The sequence below is a fragment of the Lontra canadensis genome, unplaced genomic scaffold (assembly GCF_010015895.1).
Source record: "Lontra canadensis isolate GAN:19392208 unplaced genomic scaffold, GSC_riverotter_1.0 scaffold1, whole genome shotgun sequence".
NCBI lineage: Eukaryota > Metazoa > Chordata > Mammalia > Carnivora > Mustelidae > Lontra > Lontra canadensis.
This window is the reverse complement of record NW_022630995.1, coordinates 24,320,087-24,338,569: the sequence shown is the minus strand read 5'-3', so window position 1 is coordinate 24,338,569 and position 18,483 is coordinate 24,320,087. Positions and strand designations below refer to the sequence as shown.

Here is an 18,483-nt window from a genome sequence, read left to right as displayed (position 1 = left end):
AAGAAGGCGCTCCCTGCTTTGCTCACAGAGTTTGATGAGAGGGCGCTGGATGTCTTCCCACCCACTTCCAAGTCCGTTTAATAGAAGAACAGAGATGGCCTCCTTTGCCTTATTTTAGTTGGTTTGTCTTGACCTGGATAAAGTCGGGTTTTTCATTTCTGTTCCAGAAGGACAGAGCATGGCATTTTGCTTCCCTGAGGCAGCAGCTTCAAGGTGGGGGCATTTGTCTCAAATAAGACAGTAAGTAAGCTGTGCTGATATTTAATAGGACTGCCAATAGCTTGCATGTGTGTAATTTATAAAAATACATATATTCAGGGGCACCTAGGTGGCTCAGTGGGTTAAGCCTCTTGCCCTCGGCTCAGGTCATGGTCCCAGGGTCCTGGGATCGAGCCCCGCATTGGGCTCTCTGCTCAGCGGGGAGCCTGCTTCCTCCTCTCTCTCTGCCTGCCTCTCTGCCTACTTGTGATCTTTGTCTGTCAAATAAATAAATAAAATCTTAAAAAAAATACATATATTGAGAACAAGGGCTCTTTTTTTTTTATTTTTAAAGGTAGGGTTTTCAAGACCCAGCAGGTAAAGATGCTGACATGCTTATGGGAATCTTGCTTTTTTTTTTTTTTTTTTTAAGATTTTATTTATTTATTTGAGAGAGAGGCAGTGAGAGAGAGCATGAGCGAGGAGAAGGTCAGAAGCAGAAGCAGACTCCCCATGGAGCCGGGAGCCCGATGCGGGACTCGATCCTGGGACTCCGGGATCATGACCTGAGCCGAAAGCAGTCGTCCAACCAACTGAGCCACCCAGGCGTCCCGGGAATCTTGCTTTTAATAGAACTGATCTGTTGCCTACTTGTAAAGTTGTTGATTGTGTGTTTAATTGTGTGTTGTTTTTTTTAAATATTTGAGGCACAACATACTCTCTCATACCTATTATAAACTCTTTTTAGATTAAGTGAATGTAATAAATGCAACATGTTTTGGAACAAAAGTCATAAACACGATTTCTCACTCCAGTAACCGTAATCAGGATAGCTATAATCTGCCGGGCCCGCCAGGAGCATGGAGAGCGCACATGGCTATAATTCTATGTTTTGGTGCATGTCCTTTGTCTGTCAGATGCCATTTTCCCTCCTAACTGCAATCATTCCACATCCCCCCCCCCGCTGCCTTACCTTGCTTGCTCTCCTGCCCATTCTAGATGCCAGCATGGCTCTAATGCTTTCTCTGGTACTCCGTTGTCCTCCTCTGTTGCTGTCGAGTCATCATGGCAAGTAGTAGGAACAGCCCCATTTACTGCTGCAAGATACATGTAGGATTTGGAGATGAAGTAGGAATCCTGAAATATATTACCCCCAGTTAGAGATGGGAAAACGGAAGCTTGCAAAGGTCAAGGACTTTTCCCCAAAGTCTCACGTAGCTTGGATTGGAATCCATGCTTCTCTGGCTCCAAAGCCAACATCTCCTTCCATTCCATTCTGTTGCTTCCTTCCCTTGCTCGCAGAAGGTCAGAGAGGCACCATGATCTCCAGGCCCTGAGCTGGTCTCTAGACTTTAGAATAGTGCTGAATAAAGTTATAGAAGTTGCAAGATTAGTACAAAGAACTCCAGGATACCCTTCACCTAGGCTCTCTGATTGTTAACATTTTGACACATTCCCTTTGTGTATATACATATTATTTTTTTTTCCTGAAGCATTTGACAGTAAGTTGCCAGTAGGCCTCCTTGAAGAGCCATCTGAAGGAGACTCTGCCTTGTAACTTAGGAGAGCACTGAGGCCACCCAGAATGAATGCCGCCTTCTGCCCTCCACCAAAGTGTGGTTCTGCCCCTCCTCCCCACCCCCAACATAGGACCTCCCTCCAAGGAGGAACACCTCTGATCTTCTTGCTTTCATCTTCCACCTTAATCTGAGTCTTTCAAATTCATCGCAGACCCTAAAACTCACCTGTCTTCTTGGAAATTGGCTCTCTCTAGCACCTAAAAAACGGAACCTCTTCTTGGCGAGGTAACACAAAGGCAAATAGAAAGGGGCTTTCTGTAGGTTTCTGCTTAGTCTGTAAAGAGAGGAGAGAGGGGATTACCCCCCACTTGTTATCCAGAGCTGCAGCTAAACTTGTCCCTGCTAAGTCAAGTCTGTTTGCCAGACAGTTAGTTAACCAATGCTGGTAACCTTTTCTCTGGCCACTGTCTCAGATAAAAGTCCCTTTTTAAAAAATTAATACTTTTGTTTTTACTTCCTTTGGTATAAACCAGCCCTGTGGCTATAAAATGACATTTTGAAAGTGGAAACAGAAGGAAAAAATGTTCTATCTGGTCTGTGTATGGGATGGAGGGGAAGGTGCAATTTCCCTTCCTGACAGGTCCATTAAAAGCAGGATTTAGAATTTATTCACCAGTAAAATTTATTTATTTACCCATTCTGTTGAAAATGAGCTTAAATATCTATTTGAGCCAAACCTAATTCCTAGTTTTTTTTTTTTTTTTTTTTTTTTTTAGAACTAGAAAATCAGGGAGGCCTTTCAAAAATGGAGATTACATTTGAAGACAAGATGCTTTAGGAAAACAACCTGAATGTCAGGATGAGTGGATAAAAGCAAATGTGGTGTGTACATAGAGTGGAATATTACTCAGCTTTCAAAAGGAAAATTTGACACCTGCCACAACACGGAAGAACCTTGGAGACCCTATGTTGATTTAAATAAACAGGACACAGGGGCGCCTGGGTGGCTCAGTGGGTTAAAGCCTCTGCTTTTGGCTCGATCATGATCCCAGGGTCCTGGGATTGAGCCCCGCATCAGGCTCTCTGCTCAGCAGGAAGCCTGCTTCCTCTCTCTCTCTCTCTCTCTCTTACTCTCTCTCTGCCTACTTGTGATCTCTGTCTGTCAAATAAATAAATAAAATCTCTAAAAAAAATAAGCAGGACACTAAAGGACAAATATTTATGGTTCCACTTATGGAAACTTACGGTTTTGAATTGTAAGGTTTCTGGACCAGGCAGTTCATAGAGACAGAAAATAGAATGGTGGTTGCCAGAGGCTGGGGGCCGGTGGTGGTGGATTGGAGTTGCTGTTCTGTGGGTACAAAGTTTCAGTGATGAAAAAATTCTGGAGGTGGAAAACGGTGTTAGTTGTACAACGTTGTAAATGTGTTTAATGCCACTCAACTGTATAATCAAAAATGATTAAAATGGTAGATTTGTGTTATATCTGTTTTGCCATGACAAAAACAAAACTGAAATGCCCCACTGGCGTATATTTGTGTGTGTGTGTGTGTGTGTGTGTGTGTGTGAATACTGACAGGCCGGCCCCTTCCTTCGTATTGGCATTTTATCCGACGCCCGTAGGATTAGATGCTGTGGAGTTAGAACTAGAGCTTATGGTTGGCCCGTGTTGTGATTTCTTCAGGTTTTCATTTGCTGCGAGCACAACCCCATGTCCCCTCCTGAACTGGGGAGCTGTTTTGAGGAATTCTGAGTTCCGGCGGGAGGAGATGGTACCGCGGGGAGTTAGCGTTGGGGATCCCCATGCCCACGCTACCCACGCTGCCCCATGTGCCCAGGACAATGCTAACGTGGAGGCAGTTCACGTCCAGTGGGTCCTTCCGCAAAATCTAGCAGGATCCACTTCAGCCTCTGTGGCAGGAGCACGTAGCCTGGAGGGGGGCTAGAGATGAGGCACACAGGTGGGGCTCTTCCTGGGTGCCTGCTAGGTCTTGGGGTACAGTTGGCCTCTGACTGTTGTGGTTTACCCTCCCCATGCTCTTTTTGTGCTGTTGCTTTTCACTTTGTTCCCCCTAATCCTGCGTTAAGGAAGTTAAAGTCGAAAGAAGCCAAGAGCTTCCCCTGCCCCCCACCCCCGCCCCCCACCTCACAGGTGGCAGGATTCTTGGGATGGTTATTGTATTCAAATCCTTAATGCTTCTTATCTGATTCTGATTTCTAGTGCTTTCCAGAACTCAGAAACACAGAAATCTGCCTATTTACAATAGAAGCTGTGCTGGGCTATTGGGAAACACCCCCCTGGAAATGAGAAAGTTCCTCTTTTCTGTTGTAGGAATGGATCCTGATGTATTGTGTTTGTCAAATCCAGACCTTATCTGATTCCCCAAAGACCGGCTTCATAATGGCGGAGAAAGGTTTCCTCCCCATGTGTGTCTTTGAGATCAAAAGAGGAAGCCCTGCTTCCTCCAGCATTGGCTTGTAATTTTCTTAGGATGAAGGAGTAGGAAGTATACTGAGTAGTCCCCTGAAAGCCTCTGCTTCTGCTGCTGGCCCTCTATGCATGGCTAGAAGAAAGTGTGCGAAATAATCCGGGGAGAAGGGCCCTTCTTTCAGTGCTGAATGATACGCACGTCTCCACATTTCCTGTTCACTTTATAAGGCGGCAGAGCCAGGGATCAGAGGCCAGGAGTAGGCACTTTATTCTAATTCTGTGTTCACACCGTAGTTTTAAAACAAAGTATGTGACTTGTTATGTTTATATCATAAGAGAATCACTGCCCCCTGTTCTTGCCACAGTTAGCTGAGTCCAGCCCCTGGATCTTGACCCTCATGTGGCCCAAGTATTTGATAACAGATCCGAGAATCCTGGAGGTTTTTTTGATGGCCTCTTTATAATTTTTCAGAAGAGGAGACTGAGTCCTAGAGAACCTCGGTGGCTTGCCCAAGATTCCAAATCTACAACTTGTGTATTTCACCGCGATTACATTTCTTTTTTTCTTCACACCCTTCACTAACTGCTTAAGAGCAAAATGAGGCTGTTCTACATTTTATCTAAAGCGTACAAATACTGCATATTTTAGCAGAAACCAAATAATAATTTTGCTAGCCTCCTTCAACCTGAGAGAAGCTTTGACAGATGTCCTGTCTTTAAAAGGCATTTACTGGAAGTTTGCATCTTGGTTGCCAGGTCCTCATAGTCAGTTTCCTTAGAAGCAAGCAGAATATCTAACATCTCCTTGATCTTGGGGTGTGCTTTTCAAAGAGCAAAAACAGTGGTGGGGGTGGGTCTTGTCTTGCCACGGGTGGCATCCTTGTGAATCAGGAGCCCCCGGAAGGAAGGCATCCAGGGTCCAACTCCAGGGATGCTCCCGGTGGTCCTGCCAGTGCTGAGGGATCCGAGGGGGGGAAGTGCTTTACAGCAGAGGACGAGTGCACATGCCTTAACTGGGGATCCCAGTAACAGCCAGAAAAGCAGGAAACGCCAGTACTCCAGGAAGGGGTGAGCAACACAGGTGACTTGGCAGTTCTGGGTTTCTCCAAGCACGTACCTTACTGGTTCTGTGGTTAAGGCAGAGAATAGAGAAGCTGATTTGGCCCCTAGGAGGAAACCACTCTCAGCAGCACAGGCAGGAAGGGTCCAAACCACAGGTGAATCCACCCAGGCTGCAAAGCCCACAGAAAGGTGAGTGGTGAGAAGGTAGGAGGGGGGCGATGCGGCCTGACCCTGTCTGCCCAGAGGAGAGCACCCCGTTTATGGCAGGCCATCCCTTTCTAGTGCTGGGGAGCCTGGGGAGGCACTCTGCCTTGGCTGTCCATGACGATGCAGGACTCACGGGTCCTACCACTGGCCCCTTTGCGCCACATGTATTTTTCTGAAAAGAGGACCCTGGAACATAGCGTTTTCACCTTGGCTTTGGTGCCTTTACACCCCAGATGGGCTCATGCACGTTATGGCCACACATTATCAAGCCCCGAGGTCAGGTGTCAGCAACGGGGGACCCTCCAGCAGGTTCTGCTTTTCTGACCTTCCCTGACTCCCATTCCTCTTGGGTGGTCTGCCTCTGTGGCTACTCATCCCCTATTGTAACTCGGAGCCCACTAGGAGCCACTGCTGCCCATGCTCTGCAGCTCCAAGAGTCCTCCTCTACCCCTCCTCTCCCCCTCCTCTCCCCCTCCTCTCCCCTTCCTCTCCCCTCCTCTCCCCTCCTCTCCATGCCCCGCCCACCCCCGGCTGGCCCCAAGATTCCTCTCCCCCAGCAGGGTGTGCAGTCAAGGCTCCTATTCTCCCACATCCTGGGACTGAAGGACCACTGGGAGATTCTAGTGTGATGGGTGTGGGAGTGGGTCTGGGATGTTGGTGATTCTACCATACGGTTATGATGAGGGATGCAGGACCTGGCCTGGTTCTCTTTCTACCCTCATACCTGTCAGTGTCCAATCCTGTGTGCTCAGGGCCATGCAGCTGGTTCTCTGTCCACTTCTGCTCCCCTCCCTGCTGCCATGTCCTCGGAGACTCTGGCATTCATCTAGAAAGCCCTCTCTACCACCTTGTGTGGAGTCTCCTGGTTCTCCTTTACCAGAGGCATTGCTGTCTCTACCGTCCTCCAGCCACCTTGCACCTGTCATTTCCTTTTGGGGCTCTGTTTGTACTCCCCACTCCCTCCCTGGATAATTTTGGGGATACTGCTGGTTACCACCCCTACCCTCCATCACCTGCTGTGTGCTGGTGAGTGTGTTTGTGGCCTGACACAGCCACCCCCCACCCCAGCCCAGTTCCCACAATGTCTCACAGCCACCCACCCGCTGGTCCAAATGTGCTTCTAAATCTGTTCTTCCTCCTTCATTGTGTTGGCACCCCATGTCCCCATCACCCAAGCCAAAATCAGGTGTCCCTTCTAACTCTCACTTCTTCACTGCTCAGATCCAGCCCACCCCAGAACCCTGACCCATCAGTACTATCTTTCACTGTTCCCTGATGGCCCCCACAAGCACACATCAGTAGCTCCCCACCAAAGTGGGTTCACCCCCTTACTCTGACAAAGGGGACCCTCCAGTGGTCCTGCCCCCCCAGGACCTCTGGCCTCACACCTTGATGCTGTAGCAATTCAGAATAACTGTGATAAGAAGAATACACCTGTGCTTCCCCTTACCTAATAGAACTTTCTCCTCCTCCCTCTGAGCTTTACAGGTCACACATATTCTTTAATTTGAGCTCTGAGAATCCTTTCCTGACCCTGTTCTCCCCACTCCCATTTCCCTGTTGGCAGTGCTGCCTTCATTCTTCGGTAATTCTCTGTGTGTCTATCTTCCCCACTGGGCCCTGAGCCCATGCTGTCTTCCTGGTCCCCAGCCCCACCCAGGACAAAGAGTAGGAGCTCAGTTACCATTTCATCAATGAAGACAGTTTCAAAAGTGCTTGCTTTGTTACTGATCTGTTTCTCTGCCAGTAATGACTAATGCGCCAGCTTTTATTTCCCTGTCCTTTAGTTCCCTTCTGTCAATTAGTTCATAATCATTAGACCAACATGGAAATATACTTATGGAGCTGCTTTTTAAAAAAAAAAAAAACAAAAAAAACCTCTGCTTCAGTGAAGTCTTTTCGTTATTTTGTGATTTTAAACTGACTTTCAAATGCTGATCATTTTACAATGGTATATTGCTACAGGTTGAGACCATACAGTCTTAAATACTGAAATTTTATATAATCACCACAAATCCTGTACCTAACGTAGTACCAAGCCCTGGCATGCAAAAAGAAAATTTCTTTCATTTTTGAAGAACTAAGTACAAATTCGCACCATGCCAAGGAAATGGTTTCTGAGTCTACAGACACGGGAATATTGCAGTGAAAGACTTAAGACAGTGAAGACAGCCTGTCAGTTACTGACTGTTTACCTTGTATCTAACCTGAGATTTTAACCATGAGCCCTTCCTGGGTAAGTGCTTTAATCTCTGTATTACAAGGTTGAAGATCCATCCGAACTCTTTCTTACCCAGAAAATCCTTTGGAAATAGCAGACTTGTGAATCTGGAATCATGTGATGTATTAGGACTATTCTGGAACTTGTCTATGGAGGTGCTCTTAGGGGTTGGGGGTACTAGGGATTTGGGTGGTATGTTTGAGATTAGGTAGCTGTAAGGTGGTTTAGTTTCTCGGTTTAGTTTCTCTGAAAGCTCATGTTTTTCCGCCCGAATTTATTTTACTTTCTATCTGATGATACGTAATCGAAAAGAGTGTTTAGAAATTGTCACTGACAGCAATCAGCCTTCAGGAATTCTGGTTACAAAGCATCCAAGATCAGAGAAGTACTGCTCTGTAGGATGATGTCCCACATTACCTTCCCCTGTCCTACACCTTCACAGCTAATAAATCGAGTAATTTCCCTCACCGTGCATTTATCGTCGTTGTCTGTGTCCCTGGCGCTCTGTGAGGCTTGGAGGATGGAGATAGTAACAGATTTTGCTTTGGAATCTGAGAGTTTATCCCTTTGGGGGTGTGGTAGGGCTGGGGGGGGAGGCGGTCCTTGCAGGATGAGCTTTTCCTGACCACCATACACCTTAGTCTGAGAACTTTGCCTTCCCCTTTCCCCTCCTTGAATGTCCTTATACATGTATATGTTTGCAAATGGACAAAGGCTTGCTGGCTCAACTCTCATGGTCCCTCCTTCTGGACCTTTCCATCATGTTTCTGGGCCATAGAGTAGCTGCCCCCTTTGAGACATGGGACGTGTCGATCACCTTTCAGTATTTTTATTTTGTTTATATTGGCTTTATGAGACTTCCGTGGTTATGGTGGCGTGAACTCTGGTGCAGTAGAGCGGGGCTGTTCTGGGATACTCCATCCCTCGGTTTCCTTAACTTTGTGTGGGTAATCCCGAGTGGATCTACAGGCTCCCCCTGTCCCCCGACTGGGCCAAGAGCATTTTTTCAGATTTGTTTGGTTTTCATTGAGCTCATACTCCCCCCCCCCCCACACCTCATTCTCCCCACCCCAGCTTTTTTCTATTTCCAGTATCATCTACTTGTTTTTAAGGCCTCATGGGGGTTGTGGGCAATTACTAGGATCCTTCCATCTTGGTTTTTATCCAGTTTATTCCTGGGGGGATATAAAAGTATGTCAGAAACAGGAGGATATACAAATCATTAGCTTTTTTTTTTTTTTTTTTTAAATCATGAATTGTGGTAAAATAGTACGTGAATTTAAGAGTCGCTTGGCTACCGTGGAGCTTTGAGCTTTGTCTTACTTGCGGTTCCCGCTCTACTTCCTCAAGACCAGAATAGGCCTCTCGACCGGGGTTTGCCTCCCCGCTGTTATTTTACCTGGTTCCTTATAGTTGTGTCCAGAGGAGAAAAGGTTTTGAAATGACTTCCTTACTTTTTACCCTGGCTATAAACCCAGTCTCTGCAGCTTAGACGTTTGTGAAGTGTACAAAGCCCTTAAGAGGATCTTTGAGAAAAGATTTGCAGTAATGGTCTGTTGACGCAGTCCAGGCACTGTGGAGGGGCCCAGGTAGGGCCTCGCGCTCAAGCAGGTGGCTCTCCCTTGCACTGGTGGTTGAGAATCTTCTATAGGACAAGCCCAGCCTGGACTCTCAATGGGTGTCTTCATCGACAGGATACAAGACTACAGATGTACCTTGAGTAGTGTATTTTCACTTAAGTAAGGTGGATAGCTGCATTCTTTCTAATGGAGAAGCAGAACCTTGACTTTGAGTTTTGATTGGCTTTGGGTTTGGGATGACTGGCCGGGGTTCTCCGTGTACACTACACCCAGAATCCAAGCAAGGTCTGCAGTTTCTAACTGCAGTTTCCTTCAGTGTCCTGCTTGTGAAACAACACTGGGGAGGCAGAGCACCCCCCTCCCCTGCTGTGTGAGCCCCCCTCCCCCAGTCTTCTCATGTTTCACCCGCATTTAATTGGACAGTGGTCTTAGCTGAGCCACGCTTAGCGTATTTCTTTGTTATCAGACAATAGGGAGCTCTTCCCCAACACACACACTCCTATTTCATCAATTTTCATAACATGCTCTTAATTTGTGTATAAAGTAGGCCCTAAGTTTAACTTTGAGAAACAGGTTTGAGAATAAGACCACGTGACCCTGACGGTGGGAGCAGGAGTCGTGAGCACCCAGGATCCCCTGGGCTGGAGTCCGTGTGGTTGGAAACTTAGAGCTTATTCAGCCCAGAAAGTTAAAAGTGCTTTTATGAATGCCTGCTCTGTGTAAAGTAGCAGAGAGATGGGAGCCAAGATGCCATTCATGCCCTCAAGCACAACGGTGTAGGGCAAATCAAAATAATGACAACAGTTTTTTTAAATGACGTGATTTAAAACAAAGTCAAGGTGTTCACAAAGGCTAATACTGGGGGTCAGAGTGGCAGCTGAGAAAGAGCCAGGGTAGCTGAGAAGGGTTGAGGCTTCACTGGCCAGGGCCTTTGAGGAATTGTTTTGTTTTGTTTTGTTCAATGTTAGTTTTGTTTTTGTTTCTTTTTTAATTGCGGTAAAATACACATAATATAAAATGTACCGTTTCTAAGTGTCCAATTTAGTGCCATTAGGTACATTCACAGTGTTGTGCACCCATCACCACTCTCCATTTCCAGAACATTTTTTTTATTATCCCAAATGGAAATGCTGCACCCATTAACCTCATTAGTTCTCCATTCTTCCCTCCCCCTCGCTCTTGGCAATCTTATTCTACTTCTGTCTCAGTGGACTGGCTTACTGTAGGTGCTGTGTGTAAGTAGAATCACACCACATTTGTCCTTTTGTTTGTGGCTTATTTCACATAGTATCATGTTTTTGAAGTTCATGAATGTGGTAGCCCAGGTCAGACTTTCCTTCCTTTTCAGGGCTCAGTAATATTCCATTGCGCACACCTGCCACATTTTGTCTGTTGATCTATCGACAGCTCTTAGGTTGTTTCCACTTTAGGCTCTTGTAGATGATGCTACTGTGAACACGGATGTGCGAATATCTGCTTGCATCCCTACTTTCAGTTCTTTTGGGTATGGTTGAATTTTACACACATTGAGAGAGGTTATAGAGAGTATGTTGGCATTTATCTTCATATTGTTAAAATCTTACAACATAAGTGCTCCTTTTCTCCCTTATTGATGCTCTTTAAAAGCAAGGACTGCCTTCTAGGTTCGGCACTTAGCCAGGTACCCAGGATACATATATAAATATTTGACCAGTTCCTAGTCCAGAGCCATCATACACTATGGTAGGTGGTCCCCAGAATGGTAGGTTGTGCCATCTTTTTTTTTTTTTTTCTGGCTCATTAATTAACACGTGTTCAGAGAATAGAAAACAACTCTTAAATTATCCTTAGCAAAACATAATTAGGGAAGTACATTTTCTAATGCAAAGAGTCCCGATACAGATAAAACCCAATTCAACAAACATTTGTTGAGAACTTGCTATGTACCAGATGCATTTTAAAATGTGTAATTTCAGAGCAGTTTCAAAGCTCAGTTGGAATACCTTATTGGTATTGAACTTTAAATATAATAGGTACATAGCATATATTTAAATATAATAGGTACAGACCTTTTAACATGAATCTCTAGTCTTTTTTTTTTTAATTTTTTTTTAAAGATTTTATTTATTTATTTGACAGATCACAAGTAGATGGAGAGGCAGGCAGAGAGAGAGAGAGAGAGAGAGAGAGAAGCAGGCTCCCTGCCGAGCAGAGAGCCCGATGCGGGACTCGATCCCAGGACCCCGAGATCATGACCTGAGCCGAAGGCAGCGGCTTAACCCACTGAGCCACCCAGGTGCCCAATCTCTCTAGTCTTTTTTATTGTGAGAGCATCATAACAACGTTCAAGATAGTTTGGAAAAAAGAGAATTAATAATACCCAGAGTCCACTCTGATATAAGCTCTATTTTCATTTTATAGAGTGAGTTTGAGGCTTGAACTTCTAATTTATTTTGAAAATAAAACCCTTAATGCCTTTGGTGGCAGTTATTTTAAAATTTATTTTTTAAAACCCCAGAAGTAAAGTGGAAACCAGTGATCTCAAATTTGGAGGCTCCTTTTTGGGATGTATCCATAAAAGTTTAATGGATTAATAGAGCCACTCCCTTTTCTTAGTGGAGCAGTAGAAATGACATCTGTCCTCTCTTGGGGTTAGCCCAGTGGACTGCTGACACCTGTTACAGGGGCTGGATGTTTAGGAACCTGTCCCTCCTCCAGTTTTTTCTGTGTTCAGGGATCCATGGGAATGTTTTTTCATGACTCTGCCAGGGGAAAGTTAAAATTTAAGATTCCCAGAGGAGGTGAGACCTAGATTTAGACCACAAGTGAGCATCAGGACAGACCGAGGGGTGATGGGGCTGGATGTGTTAGATGGAGTTAGTGAAGACAGGTGACCGTGGTTAGGGACCAACACCCATGAAAAAATTTTCCACATGACAAGAAGGTGAATTTGTGGAGGAGGTGTGTTCTGGGGACACGGGCAGACAGAGGGGCCTAGGAAGGAGTGGATGCTGTTCATGGGCTCCTTAGCTGGCCAGCCTGAGGATCCATCTTACTAGAGAGGCAGGTAAGGGACTGGTGGAAGCAGCTAGAATTTAGTCCCGTGAAAGTGTTTTGTAAGCTGTAGGTGATGTCCCTGTTAGCTGCTGCCACTCCTGGGAGGGTCTTTGAGGCTGGGAGTGGGTTGTTGAAAGATGGTTGTTTTTTAGGCTGATGCATCTCAGGGTTTGATGAGTTGGGAGTGGACTGGCTGGAGGCTCAAGGTCTTTTAGGAGAGGATGTCATCTCTCTGTGAGGTAGTAAGTGGCTAGTCTGGGGTGGGGCAGCAGGAGCGGAAAGGCAGACAAGGATGAGAGGCAGAGGCTCCGAAGGAAAGATGGCTAAGATTTGCTGCCCAGGAGGCAGAAGTCAGGCGGGAACTCGTTTGGGAAATGATGGAAGCATTTATATTCATAGGAAGTGAGTAAGTCAGGACTGACTGGAGGGGTGATAAGAGGTTCTGTTTTTAGAATAATTGTGTCTAACATTTATTATGTCTTTTCTGGGGGCCCCCAAACAGTTCTGAGTACAAACAGCTTTGTACAGTAGCCTTATGAAATAGGTTCAACTACCGTCCCTGCTTTTCAAATGGGGAGACCAAGACAGAGTTGATTGGTAACTTACCTAAGGATCATACACTTAACTCCTGGCAGAGCCGGGATGCAAATCTAGAGTCTTTAACTCCAGAGCCAATTCTGATTCCCATAAAAACTCTGTGAGATGAGGGTTGTTTTTTGTTTTTTTTTTTAACATTTTCCAAATCTGGAAGCTGGGCACAGAGAAGTTGAGTGGCGTGCCTTAGGTCACACTTCCATTGGTATGGTAGGTCTCCGGAAGTCAGCAGTATTTATTCGGCTGGATTGTCCTGTCCACAGATGCACTCCTGAGAAAGCTAAACTGATTGAAGTATATTGCAGTATAAATTCTTTAAGAATTTTTTAACTAAACTCTCTTTCAATGTCACTGCTATCCTCTTGGAACTACTCCCTTTTTTAAAAGGGGATCAATAATTGAAATATTGGTGTTTCCATTTATTGCTGTGCCCAGTTTCATTATTTAACACTCTCTAAGACTTTAAAAACAATCCCAGGCACTTTGTTTCCATATTCTGGCCCCTCCATTTCGATGCCAAGACTAGCAGGTACGGACGGTCTTGTCTTAACACTTCTTACGTTGTTGGTGCTTAAGAACGTTTGATGATTGTCATTGACCTTGTTAACCTTCTGAGACTTGAGGTTTGCTCAAGTCTTCCGTCTGGGGTATACTTGGCATGACCTTGTGGAGGTGCGATGGAAGCCATGGTCAAAAGGTGCCCAGAGGCGATACTTGTCTGGGTAACAATTTGGAATTGAGACCGTCATCTCTGTGCATCTGCAGGGGACAGTTTCCCTGCCTCTTTAGAGCATCCTTGGTCTGTCCCTCTTCCCAGACTCTCTTCTGTCTTCACGTGTCAACAGGTCTCTTCTGTAACTTTTAACCTTGTTTGACTGCAGCTCTATTACTCTGCCTTCTTGGGCCATATAGCTCCTCAGGGAGAGGTCTACACATAGAGCCTTTAACCTCGGCGCATACAGAAATTTCCACTCACCTGAAATTGTACTCTTGGGTTTCCTGCTGTCTCTTTCTCACGAATTCAGTCGGTTCCTTCCCTTGATCACTTTGGTTCATTCCCTTGATTCTGCTCAGCATCTGCCCTGGGACCCACCACTGTCTCTTTGAAACTTTCTTCCCTCTTTAGTGCCCCATTCCCTTCCTTTCCAGCAGTGGTTTTTTGGTTGCTTGTTCATTTTTGTTTGATTTTTAAATCTCAAACCTATGCCCTCTTAGCTAGAAGAGCTCTCCAAGATTGGTACTCTCTGTGTTCTTCATTTTTCGGCAAGCCCTTACTCTTGACTATCTGATCCTGTCTTTTAACTTCACGCGTTTTTGCTCTTCCTCCCCCACCTGCAATGCAGGCCATAGGTGAGAAGTGCGTCCACTGGCCAGGTAGACCCTGGGAGCGGGGCACTTGCCCCTCCTCTTCCCATCCGTTTCTGATAATGTCTCCCCACCCCCAGTCCTGCCAAACTTGTGGAGAGCTTCCTGGCGTGTCTTACTTGCTGCCTTTGCCTTTTACTCCTCCTTCAGAAATCAGGTCACTTTTGTCTCCGACCTTGCGTGTGTGGGGAGGGAATAGAAACCCCATCTCCCCCATGACCCTGCAGAAATGATTGAAAGCCCCCCCACCCCCCACTGAGGGGGAGTTCTGTTACCCTGTTGCTCTAGCCCACCTTACCCAGGGACCCTTTCTTTCCACTCGCTCACCCAGGTCATATGTGAGTCAGTCTTTGTAGTTTTAATTACACTATAACCTTTAATGTGTTTTTCCTTTGATAGAATAATGCATTTTTTGTCTCAGATCCTTACCAAATATCTCATTCCTCCTGCCTACCAGAGGACCAGAACTCTTCACAGATTTCCTGGAATCTAGAAGATCTTCAGTATCTAACTGCACATGCCACTTTTCTGCTGAAAAACGTATAGTGAAAAAAAAGAAACACAAGAAAAAAAACCAAAACGTATAGTGTCTCTGCATGGTCTAGGTGGTCCCTGTGGCACGTGTCTATCTTCTCTTTCACCTTTCCCATATGGTAAAGGCCCAGCCCACCTTCTTCTTCTTCAGCTTAAAGCTAAAACTTGTAGCTGTATTTCACTTACTCTGACACACGAGCAGTGTGTTCTTTAAACTCTGGAGTGTGTGTACCAACCCTGTGTTGCACTTACATGGGATTTTTTCCAGCACCTACCTTGAGGCTCTTGCAGATCATAATTAACGAACCGTTATTTGTGGTCATGCAACAGGTAGATGAACGAATGAATGAATTGGCTGCCGTGAATTTTCTAAGGTTCAAGTTCCACATTCAGAGTCTAGGAAACCTATTGAGGCATTGGTTTGATTAGGCAGCAACACAGCGTATGTCATGAAACCACTCATGGTCTGATCTTTAAAATGGGATTTTCATTTTCTGCCTTCTTGTTTGAAACTCCAAAATAGTTCTGCTTTTGATGAACATCACCATATAAGGAGAATTGCATACAAATAACTGAATTCACAGCCACGCTATGTCAAGGTCATGTACATTTTGCCAGAAGAGTAACAGGCCAGTAGTTTTTTTGTTTTGTTTTGCTTTTTTTTTTTTTTTAAATAATAATGTGAGGTTTTGTTTTTGTTATTTCTAAGCTGGGTGTCAGCATGTCAGTACCATGGCGATGGCCCATATTCAGAGTAGAAACTTGACCCAGCTATGTATTTAACCCAGAGAAGGCCATGGCATCCCACAAGTATGGCTCGCATACCAAGTGTGACCCTCCGGATCAGTGGAGAGTTGCAGAAAATAATATTCTAGATGAACTTAAGAAACTTGAAACAGAACTCTTTCTAACTATAAATAGCAGGGCAGCTTTGTCCTATTTTTATTGTAGAGCAAGCACACAGAAGATGGAAATCAATATTGGAAGAAATGCTTTATTTCGCCAAGGAAAAAGATCATACTCAACACGATTCTTATTTCTCTTGGCAGGCTCTTCTCAACCATCTGTGAGTCCAGGGGAACTGTCTCTACCATCCATCCATCCAGCAAAATCAGAGTTAATAGTCAGTGCTGGCGACGAGATTAGGCTGTCATGCACCGATCCAGGATTTGTCAAATGGACTTTTGAGACCCTGGGTCAGTTGAAGGAGGACACGCACAAGGAATGGGTCACAGAGAAAGCAGAGGCCGCCAACACGGGCAATTACACGTGCACCAACAGAGACGGCTTAAGCAGGTCCATTTATGTGTTTGTTAGAGGTAAATGTGTGGCTTTCTTTCATGCTATGCTTTAGAGAACTTAATATCCTGTTCTTAATTATGGATGACATATAGATGGCTGAGCCAGAGAGAAAATATTACTGGCTGGGTCTAGGGCGCCTGAAACAAATTTTTCTTTGTTAGTTCCCCCCATCTTTTGATACATCGTGGCTGTGGGTATGACTCCAGCTGAAGGCCTGCAAGGCTGTGATACTCTTCCTAATGAGATTACAATATGGTTAGCCCATTTGTCCTGGCACTGCGAGTAAACCCTGAGAATAAATTAGGCCCTTTGGGAGAGCTGCATTTTAATGCCTTGAGATCCTAGATACTCCCACTTAGTAAAAACACTTCAGGGAACTAAAGGCCTCTGACGGCCTAAACAGACCAACACTTCAAAAGAACTGACCCACTTTGAGGGAGCAAATTCCAGAAAAATAAGCCAGTCAGCTAAGCACTCCACGTCCCCTCTTAGGTTCTTAGTGGTTGTCATTTGATTCTTTTTTTTTTTTTTTTTAAACTGTGACCTCTTAGAAACAGAAGAAAAATACGATCGTTGGATTTCCGTATCTCATTTCCTGTGATAAACTCAGTGATTCATCTGTGTTTGTGCTTTTCACATCCTTGTCCAGAGGAGGTTTGCTGATGGTGGGAGGGAGGAAGAACCTTTCTGTTGATGTACAAACAAGTACTTCAAGCTTTAAGAGACAGACCCAGGTTATGGAGGAGAAATGAAGTCTGTGTTCTGGCCCTGAGTTTGTGCCTGGACTGGGGCTTCCATTGAAACAGGCCAGTGTAGGAGGCCTCACCCATGATATCGTGGAAGAATAATGAATACATTCGTCCTAGACGGCAGATCTGAGCAAGTTCAGAGAGTTTGTTTCTTACTGGAACATTTGGAGAAGATCAGCCTGCCTTGTCATCCTCATGGAACTATTGTTCAGGAGACAAAATTGTGCAAATTCAAGCTCTAGCAAGGTTTTATTTTTATTTTTTTTTATTTTTAATTTTTTAAAAGATTTTATTTATTTATTTGACAGACAGAGATCACAAGTAGGCAGAGAGGGGGGGAAGCAGGCTCCCCAGTGAGCAGAGAGCCTGATGTGGGGCTCGATCCCAGGACTCTTTGACCATGACCTGAGCCGAAGGCAGTGAGCCACCCAGGCGCCCCTCGAACCCTAGCAAGGTTTTATAAAGTTGATGCCTATAGTGTTTACTGTAAAGAAGGTTGCCATGGAATTGACTCTGCCTCTCTTTAGTTTATCTGTTACTCTTTCCTAGGTCAGTGCCTTGGCAAGGCACAGCTTAGCCTTGGGGTATGGTTCCATGATGGTTGAGCTAACCTGGGGGGTTGTTCTTTGACGTTCAAGAAGGTACTCTGGAATTTCCAGGTAGTCTCGAAGTGTCATTCTGCGTGTTAGTCCAGTGGGTAGACAACTGAATAGATGGGGAAAACTGCTGAATTAGCCAGGTCAGTCTCGCAGAGTGCGTGGATTTTCATGAAAAGGGAAGTCTTCCTCAATAACTTACCACTCCAGTGAATTATTACTGATTTAAGATGTTTGGATACTTAAGTAATTTATGTTACAGCAGTGAAAGAACCTGGGGCATTGTAGGAGCTAGCCTTAAGCAACTGAGAAAGAGTATATGGAAAAATAACCATCTGTGGCCTCAGACCTTAGTTCCACCATCATGACGGACTTTATTCATAGAACACATTAGGCTGGGGGGTGCATAACTCATTCTGGAAATTTTTTTTTTCTCTAAATTAAATGGTAAGTGTATTTCAATGATGTCAAGTTGATTTTTGTGGAACACCTGAATTCCAAGTGGAAAGGACAGTGAAGAAACACTTTAAACATGATCTATTGGCCCCGCCATCTATCTGTATTATCTTTACACAGCAGAGGTGGCTGTCTATTGTGTCTACAGAATGAGGTTTGTCTTTGCCCGTAGGAGGTCCCAGTCTGGCTAGGGGCTTTCCAATTCACACCTGGTGTCCTGGCATAATTATTAATGGCACTCCCCTTCACTCTCAAGTGTCCTGGTTTGGATGATATTTATCATTTAATATTCCTGAAACTCATAAGCTCCCCTTGGGAATATGGCTTCCTTTGATGTCCAGAAGTTTATACTTATACATAATTTTCAAGGAATATGAAGGGTGAGGCCCACATGCCTTTGGTACAGGGTGGTCTGCTAATAGTTTTGTAGATTTTATGCAGAAGCTGAAAGATCCTGGAGACTGGGGGCTCTGGAAAGGGGCCCCTTTCCCTGATGCTGGTAGGCATCAGCACACTGGCTGAGTCTTGGCCCATCCCCCTTAGACCATTTCCTCCTGTAGAAGGAGAGTAACTGTTGTGATAAAATACCCTCAGAGTTTAAGAGCTCAAGTCGCGGTATCAGTTGGACTGTC

General features: G+C 45.1%; 1 protein-coding gene across 4 annotated transcripts in view; it reads left to right on the top strand.

Moving 5' to 3' along the window:
* Positions 1-18,483, top strand: part of KIT (KIT proto-oncogene, receptor tyrosine kinase) — an 82,078-nt gene that overhangs the window by 20,409 nt on the left and 43,186 nt on the right. For all 4 annotated transcript variants that reach the window (XM_032851451.1, XM_032851433.1, XM_032851456.1 and 1 more), the window contains exon 2: positions 15,798-16,067. In XM_032851451.1, coding sequence (XP_032707342.1) covers positions 15,798-16,067 — 270 coding nt within the window. The remainder of the gene's footprint in view (positions 1-15,797; positions 16,068-18,483) is intronic.